At 36.9% G+C, this 9,932-nt stretch overlaps 1 protein-coding gene across 1 annotated transcript; it reads left to right on the forward strand.

The window, feature by feature from the left end:
- The first annotated feature begins 436 nt into the window (after positions 1 to 436).
- Positions 437 to 1,253, forward strand: LOC149180516 (uncharacterized). Its single transcript, XM_089418185.1, has one exon. The coding sequence runs from the start codon at positions 451 to 453 to the stop codon at positions 1,099 to 1,101; it is 651 nt and encodes a 216-aa protein (XP_089274311.1). The 5' UTR covers positions 437 to 450; the 3' UTR covers positions 1,102 to 1,253.
- Positions 1,254 to 9,932: the final 8,679 nt, after the last annotated feature.

Raw genomic sequence — 9,932 nt, forward strand, 5'->3', positions numbered from 1 at the left:
TTTGCACAATTATCTTTGGGGGCAAACCAGCTGAGAGGCAGGCTCCACCTCTATCATTGTGAGATTTATGCACAATAAAGAAAGATATAGGGGGTTTGAGAAGTATTTTTGGACAGATTTAGTCCAGCATCCCACACTCGTGTTTCTCATGACTCAGAAGTTAGAACTAGTACTGTACCCTATATATTTAGATTAATGAGGAGACTTAGTCTTACAGATATGGCTTACAATGTTTCCGACATTTTGAGTCAAGACTTTTCTATGTTAAAAACCGATCTGGAAATTATGGCAAGTTGTCTCCAGTGCCCCCACACTTTGAACTTTGATAGAATTCAATGGGTTCTCGTAGCTCACTCTTAATAACTGGAAAAAAATTACTAACCAAGAATTTGTAACCTTGGGTTGACCAAAACCAAAGGGAACTCGGGTTTCCCATTGTCTGGCTGGAGAATGAATGGGGAAGTGGTAAATTTAACATCATGTTTGCCTCCAGGAAATTCTCATCCAGGTCTTGCTATACACTCGTATCCTTCTGATGGAACTGGACGGTCTTACCCAGTCCTGACTTCAGCGTCTGGACCTACATACAATTGCGATCCTTACAGAGGGTCAGTAATTACGTCAGCTCCTGCTATTGCATACCCAAATGCTACACAACCGACATTCCCATATGGAGGATTTTCTTTTGGTTCAAATTTTTCAATGACTTCCACATCTTTCTCAGGAGGGCCAACATTGTATGGAGATTCCTTGGGAACACCATGTTTTTCTGCAGTTCCCTCTCAGCTTGTTACTGCAGGTGCAGTTTCGGCTCCAGGTGCGAGGCCCTATGTGATGGGTCTCACTGATGTTTCTGGCATGGAAGGCCCTCGCAAATGGCCAAGACCAATTCTTGATTTAAATGCAGGTCCTCGAACAGTTGGTTTAGAAGTTAGAGATTCTAAGCAATTTGCTATTGTTGACAGTCGTGTTTCAACAGAGAGTCATACAAGATCATTTAATCAGACAACAGCTTCAACAGTAATGCTGTTGAAGAGAAAAGAACCTGAAGGAGGCTGGGATTCACATTCTGTTGGATACATCCAGTCTCCATGGCAGTAACCTTTTTCTCATTTTTTAAGCCATCCTATGGAGGAGTTTGCCACAACTTCTGATTATCATTGGGTAATTTTCACATGGCTGTGGTTTGTAAGGGATCAGCATTTTCCACATCATTATATCTCACTCAGAGGATATAGATGTGACCACTTGTTGTATGGCACTTGTATGGCGGTTGCTTCATGATCTAAATCATCCTGCTTCTGATCTCTAAAAAAAAGAGAAAAAATAAATAAATAAATAAAATTTGGAAACAAAATTAATGTAGTGTTCTATGGTACTTACATCTCTTGGATTGAATGATGTCTATTTTCCCATATACCAAGTATCACTGGCCATGATCGAAGTAATAGGGCTCAGCAATTACTCAGGAAGCTCACCAACTTCACTCATCTCGCTGGAATGCTGTGAAGCTTTTCCCAAACTTGGCATGACTTGGTGAAATTTAGTCAAACTCGCTAGACTTCTGATACTCGCCAGACATGGTCAAGCTTGCTCAAGAATCAGTCAAAACTGTAGTGATTTTTTTTTCTATTTGTAATTTCGATTCTCTTATCTAGTTTGTGCTTGAGTTTATACTGCTTAAGAGCAATTTAAGAATATGGCTATAATTTCAAAAAAGAGAACAGATAAAATACAAAATGAATATTACCACAATTAAAAGATACACATAAAAGATAAAAAAATACCAGCGCTAAAAATATTTTGGTGGCATATGAAGGAGAAAATAGAAACACTGTTGAGCTGTGATACACAATGAAATGGAAATATTATTCTCATGCGATACGCCACAAATATGGAAACTTTGCTTCGGTGTGATACATCATGAAAATAGAAACTTTAATATAATACAAAACACTGAAGATAGTTTATTTCTTGACATTCAATACGCTACGAAGATAGAAAATTTTGTGGTCATGGAAAAAGTAAGTCCAAGTGCGATACTCACAAGAGGCAAGTTTCTTCGGAATACAAAAAACTAAGGAGGGGGCTGGAGTTTATGTTCTAGAATAGAATGCCCTTTAATGTGAATTTGGCCACCAGGAATCAAGACTAGCTGAAGAGGCAGAGCATTGAGATTGGCAGAGTGATGGCAAATTGGAAGATATAGAAGTGAGATTGATTGCATTATTAACCACATCAAAGTTATTCGAGACTAGCATAGATGCATTTTAACTACGAAACTATTAAGGACTGAAGGGGCATCAAAAGACTTGTGGCACAAACTTCAACAGTTTGTGCTCTCACTCAATGTGTAATGAATCCAGGGTAAAGATGAATCTATTCTAATTTATTTAAGGTGTTTAAACATATCATTGTAACCGAAAAGGGAGGGGAGGTCTCTTACACACAACACCTGAATGTTGGCAGAGAGTTCGGATTTAAGATAATCAAGAAAGCTAACTTCAAAAATCCCTTGAAAAGAGATCATATATGGGGTCCTCAGGCTGTTAATGGTAGTCATTATTTTTTTGTATCTAATGTGTATTGAACCAGGGTCAGTTAGTAGGGAGAATCCTATCTTTTGACAAGGTAGATGTGAGTATTATATATTATTTCTTGGGTTGATAGGCTGGTTCTGGACACAGTTCAAGTGTTAGCATGAATCTGGGTATCCAGGAATGTTGATTCCTATTATTCCTTGCAAAGTAATGATTATGGAATCCACAAAGTAGTTCATATTTTCCCATTACTTAGACTTATGGTGTATTGACCCAAGCGTATTAAAATCTACTCTATCCCTTGGGTGGATTGAGAACCATATATCATTTCTTCCTCGAGTGTAACCTGGCCCTTCTATTTAGGGGCGAATTAGTGAGCCTTATAATTTGCTCTCCTCCCCACCTCTAGAGAGTGCCATGGGTCATGAGATAGTTGTGAACACAAAATCATGAACTTGTAAACTGTTAGTAACATGGGAAGAACATGGCTCGTTCTGAGCCCTAAACTTTACTAACTCAAAATCAAAACAAAAATCGTGGCCTAACTCGTTTCCATAATTGGTGAAATGGTTTTTAGTATCTGCTGGTTTATCGGTAATTAAAATTTCATATCATAGTATTTATCATCAGTTGTGATCTCTGTTTTAGAAACAGGTTTCAATTTTGTGGCTTTGTTGGTAATAGGATGGAGATGTAGTCACAATTACTATGATGTTGTTTCCTAATGGCGGAAAAACTATTGTCTGACCAATATCCATTAGTCAGACATGCTCATGAAGATGTATAGTGTGGCAGTAGGTTCTGGTTTAATTGTTATGATCATCAATGAATACAGTGGTCATGGAAAAAAAAAATTGTAAGCCCAGAAACTTGCAGAAAGCATCACTTTAGACAAACTGAATTCAGAAGCTTATTCTTCAATGGACTTTATTTCCCTGCGTGGTCTGTGTCTGTTTATGACTACCTGCATAAATATCAGGCTACTGTATTTTAATCTTTGGTTGATGTCCATCCTCTGCCTCCGGAATGTCAATAATGTGTGTTCTACTTATGGTGTTGTAGGGTGTTGTTCTCTGCAGCCTGCTTGATCTGTATTGATGTATGGTTTTGGACCCTTTACCTGATCTTCGTCATATGCTTCAGAGCCTCTGATGATTTACCTTACACTGATGTCTGTGTAGATCCTTTCCTCTTTCATTTGCTTATCCTTGCAGGTTATTGATTTTGAGCCTTTAACTGAGATCCATCTTTTGCTTTGTAACTTTGTGGAATGTTGCCCTCTGCAATATGCTTATCCTTTGCTGAAGAACTGCCGAGATTTAGAGTGGGAGCACAGTTCTATCCTTTTTCCTTGGCCTGTTATCAAGCTCAGGGGGCCACATTTGTTCCTCTTTATAACCCCTTTTTTTCAACTTTCTGACATGAGGGATATCAGTGATCATTCATATAGATAGTTCATTACCCCCTTTTATGTTGAAGATTAAATCATATTGCAGTAGCGACTGTAGAGTGTGCCTTGTTAATGAAAGGGATTCATACACAAACAATTTTCTAGTTTTCTAGAGCAGGAAGAAACTTAATATGCAAAATAGCACTTGGAAACTTGCACGTGATAGACCATAAAAGCTAAATAAAGAACCTGAGTACAGCCAAAGCTACATACAAATTGGATGGATATGTAGAGATTCATTGCCAAGCATTTTACCCCAGGCAGCATTATTAGCTGATATAGTTAACGGATGGGACTTCATTCTGTTTCTGCTGTCAGGTCTCTGTTGCTAGTAATAGTCCATGACAAAATAAATTGTTTCTTTGGGTCCAATCGTGCTTTCCAGACTCTAGAGTCTCTCGGTTCTTCTTTCTGTAAGGAAACTGGAGCTAAAAGTAGTTCAATTTCTACTGGACTCTGTTAAGTGTTACTATCTATAGGAGCTAGCTCGCATTCTTGCAATTTCGAATATTATTGATTTTTATTGTTTTTGACAAATTCTAGTTCAAACCTCCATCACCATGGGAGCAGTTGTCTTCCAGTTAATTAATCTCATCATTAGACAGTTCTTGCACGGTGACAATATCCTTACAAGATTATATTTATCTTCAAGCTGTTCTCCAAACAACCATCTTCAAGTGATTAACTGTCTTCATGCCATGAAGATGATTTGGTCTTTTGTTGGCTAGACTAAGACGACTACAGTTAGGGGATATCACCTAGGCTTGGACACATCTTCGGATTCGAGGAGTCTGCTGTATATGGTATGTTATATTGACCCAATTGTCTAAGGCCGATCTTCAAAGAAGTTAGGGAGCCTTTCGTAGTTTTTTTTTTCTTTCCAGCTTCTTTACATTTAAAGGCTCCCATATATAGCATGACTTGTTGACCCAACGCGCTTAGGCTCATCTCCAAAGAAGCTAGGAGTCCTTTGTGATTATCCCAGCGTCATTGCATTTGAATAGTGTTTCCCTCGTACCTTCATGGCTTCAAAAGAGAGAAAGAGGCTTTATATTAAAACAGATCTTCAACATACTTCTACTACAAGTTGGTTCTATGTTGATGTTATGCCTGTGTCAAATACTTTTTTACAAACAGAGTTAGATTCTCCCTTTGAATAATAATAATAATAATAAGTCATGGTCAAGTCAGACACGAAATTTGTTTATGAGACCCCTTGTTTCTGAGACAAGGGATCCGCCTCCTTGCAGTGATTTGACTACTAAAGTCGGTGGAGGTTTACCTTCTCTACTCCCCTCTAGATTTGAATCTATGACCTGTTACAAGGAAATACCTGTTCTTAACCATTAAGCCCACCAAGGCCATTATAAGCTTTATCTTTGTACAAATTTTAATCTTAACATTGCATGCATATGATGATATTTATCTACTTCTCCATGAGAAGTGCTAATTTATGGTTAAATTGTTCATTATCTACCCTTACAATATCTTCTTAGATTAAAACAGAGTTCCTTACTTGTCAACCTGATCTTTGTAAAACATATTGCAGTGGTCGTTGAAGTTTGAAAAATTCACACGATATTAGACGGTAGCAGAAAAAAGGGGTGTAATTTCTATGTGTTTTAATGCTCAATTAGAAAAGGTACAAGTCATGAGAATTTCTTGATTTGAAAGGCTTTGAGGGATTAGATTGAAGTTTAACTGGTCATTTGTAATGTACCACTTTAGCTAGATTGAAACTCACAGAACATTCTATGAAAATTTAAACTTCATTAGCTGTGCATTTTAAGAGAAACATAATGCGTAAGTGCTTATGATTTATACGAAACTTGATTAAATGGGAAATAGACTTATGTTGTGCTTCCTGATGCATCGTTACTGTGGAAGTGGTGATGTGATGGTGCAATGGTTTGCTCAATACAATTAAAATACCTGAAATAGTCACTTTTTATCACAAAGTAGCTTTATGAATCTGACAAAACAATATTGTTATTTTAGTTGCACCATCTAAAATCTAAAACCGCATTTTCATCATGATTTTGACTTATAATAGTAGCAAATTTTTACTAAAATACAGATGAGAACTATCAATTTATAGCTTACTCAGAAATGGGATTGTAACATCCTTTTATCAAGCAATGTGGTTGTTTCCACTGAGTCTACGATTTTATCTGGAAACTTTGATGATTGCATTATGTGTTTGCCTATGGAAGTTTCAAACCTTTGAACCAAACTTTGCAGTTTTAAGGAAATATGATAAACAGTCAATCAAGTAAATCGATTTTCACTAGAATGCATCAATCTAGCATGGTGAGATTCAATGTAACGGTTGCTTCTAATCCATACATATTAAGCCTAGTCTTGTAACTAAGTATGCTTTGTCATGTTATTTGTTATTAAGACGAAGAAATCTAGAAAGTAATCAAGAAATTAGTTAATAATGAATAGGTACAGGTAACAAGGAAAAACAATAAAACCAGCAAGCAAACAATCCAAAGAAAAATGGTCTGACATGATGTAATCTAAGGTTGAGGAAAAGAGGATGCCAACAATTATTGCATGGTGCATAACAGATGGAGGCCTTACAAAGATGGTCTAGTGGGGTAGAATTTTCTAGTGAAAATATAGATTGAATACTATGGGCTTGTGTAAGGCTTACTTTGACAGTTGTTTTTAATGATCTTAAATTGAATGAGAAGATCAATTCGTAGAGAATTTGGGATTTTAGAATGGAAGCTTATTTAGTCAATAAAAGACTAGTGAAAATATTAGGATACACTTTTACCCTTATTCTAGTGTTGAATAAAAATATCGTGAAAAGTAATGTGTTGCTAGTTTTGGATAAAAAGACCCTCAACTTTCTTCGCAACTTTGTGGTCACTGGCCACTTATGAAAGGAGTAGGCATCTTTAGAAATGCGGTGCCATTTAGAGGAAATACTAATAGCAACAGGGAAAAGGAAATTATTCCGTTCATTTAATTATTTTTCAATTGTCTGGTCATATTGTGAGCTGCAATATATATCACAAGATTGTTTTAGTACTAGTAAACAATGATTAAATATATAATAAATTTGAACCTTTTGACATTTACAGGACATTCCTCTCAATTTACAAAAAAAAATAAAGTATGAAAATCATGTTGGAAACAGTTCTGAAGTTTGGAGTTTTTATTTTATTTTCAAGATTAATTAAATGGGTTTGGAAGATTGGGACTTATCTATTCACTAAGGTTTTAAAGAAATTATATGCATAAAACTTATACTAACACCTCCTAGTGGAATTGATAGTGCACTAATTTGTTGCTTGCTATTATCTTGGTTTTGGTACCACCTTATAGCATATACGGGTTCAAATTCTATTTTCCATGATGGACAGTTGAATCTGTTTCAACTCTAATTGTTATTGAGGGGTTCCACGAGGATGACACATGAGCGTTTATGATGCCCATTTTAACATAGATAGCCACATATGTTAAGGTTCTATTGTGCAGTTCCATGTTGTTATTTATGAACATTATATACATTTGATTGGACACTTGAAAATCAATTTATCTAGTGCATGACTTGTCAAAGTTATTATTGCATCATATAGGCTTATATAGATATGATTTATCTAATCGATGACTTAGTGAAATTATGATTTATCTGATGTAAGATTTAATTCCAGTATGAACAACAAAAATTGACAAGTGGACACTGGGCTTAATAAACATGATGTTTAAGATCATGTATCTATATCTATTTTGTGGTTATATATATGCATGGATGAGAACTAAACTACAGATTGGAAAGAACCATATGATAGCCAAGATCTACTATTCCATTGGGGAAGGTCGAGACAACCAATGAGGAAAGGTACGATGTACATTGTTCTATTGCATTTGGTATCTACTTGATATACACTCTTATGACACGAGTAAAATGCAAATGACAGGTGGCAAGACGACCTGACTGGATTATTCGATGACAAGTCCAACCAGCTCTGTAGTGTGGTCCGTGCTTTGAAGGAGGGGTGGAGGTGTTTCCCACCGTGTATCCTCCGAAACCTGGAATTGTGGGGAGGACAGCTGAACGCTCCCCCTAGACGTGCGATGACGATTGCCAGTTGCCTGTTGGGGAAGTTAGGTCGATGTATTCGACGCTCCCACCATGTCGGTTTTATCAGTGGTTAGTATGGCCGTTGCCACTAATAAAGCAGCAGAGGACGGATAGGGTGGGAACGGAAGTAGGCCAGGGTGGATAGGAAGATATAGATCAGTTGGAGACTCTTGATGGGAAGTAATGTCATTGTCTGACTTATCGAATTTTAATGCTATAACTCTCTCTGGTTTGCTATGCTTTCAAACTCCTTGTATCTTTTCATTCTAACTTTGGGACGAAGTTTTCTGAAGGAGGGGTGTATGTAATGCCCCACTTAAATCTTATCCTACAAATTTTGTTAATATTTACATTATCTGAAAATATTGAGAAATATTGGTCTAATATAAATTTATGATTTCCATTATTCAAATTCCCCACTTACCTTCTCAAATTGAATATTATGTAGGATATGGTCTCCTTCCATTATTTCAAAATATATGTATTCATGTCACATTCCCCAATGTACCCTCACATTTACTTGTGAGAAGACATAGTCCTCTCCATCTTATCATCAATATGTATTTATTCATTTCACATTCCCCAATGTACCCTCACATTTACTTGTGAGAACACATAGTCCTCTCCATCTTATCATCAATATATATTTATTCATTTCACATTCCCCAATGTACCCTCACATTTACTAAGGAGAAGACATGGTCCTCTCCATGTAATTACACTTCACATTCCCAAATGTACTTTTCAGATTTACTTGGGAGAATACATGATCCTTTCCCATTAAATTCTCAATTTTATATTCATGTCACAATTCCAAATGTACTCCTAGCTTACTTGGGAGAAGAGAAGTCAACTAAGGATGGATGAGAAGTTAATGACATTAATGAGAGGTGTTTGAGATGGAGAAAAGAAAGAGGGTATAAAAAGGGAAGGGGGAAGGAAGAAAAGGGGGGGGGGTTTTGGAGTCTTGCTTAGGATTGTGGGGGTTGGTTGTGATTGTTTGGCCTTGTTATGATTTTGGGAGACCTTGGAAACCTGTGGAGGTTTCTTGGGTTTGAGTGGAGGAAAGTATCATTATCTAGTTTTGCACATTCTTCTTGAGGACACACTATATCTGGTTGGACTTGGGCACGGAGGGCTAGGGAACCTGTGGAGGTTTCCTGGGCTAGGAATATGTTTCCTAGTTAGCTGGGAGACAAATCCGGTTGGGTCGGTCAGAAGGAGTGTTCAGCTAGAGCTATAAGACAAAGGTATCATCATCAACCGCCGGAACAGGTATTTTTCCATGGACTACTCTTGTCAAGTTGATATCAATGGAATGCTCACCTTAACTTATGTTGTTTATGATAAAATGATAAGATGTAAAATGTTTAAAGCTATGTGAGAATACCAACAAGTTATTTTAATTTTAACTTTTAAACCAGCGGGAAAATAGATCTGTTAGTGTATAATAGGTTGAGGCTCTCATAATAGGAAAGAGGGCCTTGCACTAAGAATCACTAAGAACCATTGATGCCTCACCACATCAACTTCCATTCCATCCATTAGGTCATATATACATTGATCATTCAATTATAAGTAAAAACATGATGAAAGCCACACATGGCTGCTGACATAAAACACATACATAACCAACATAATAGCAACATAAAATGCTCATGAAAGTACAACCATATAGACCACATATAATCCACTGAAATGCTCATAGAAATACAAGGAGAAATAAGCTTTCATTAATGATGCAAAATCCAAACCCCGGATGGGACTTCCACGTTCCACCTGACCGTAGAATGGTTGAGCCATGTCTCTCAACCATTCACCCACGTGCCATATTCCAAGCATG

The sequence above is a fragment of the Pinus tabuliformis genome, chromosome 3_2, assembly GCF_031772625.1.
Source record: "Pinus tabuliformis cultivar Carrire ecotype Pingquan chromosome 3_2, CPIR1, whole genome shotgun sequence".
In the NCBI taxonomy this organism is placed as follows: domain Eukaryota; kingdom Viridiplantae; phylum Streptophyta; class Pinopsida; order Pinales; family Pinaceae; genus Pinus; species Pinus tabuliformis.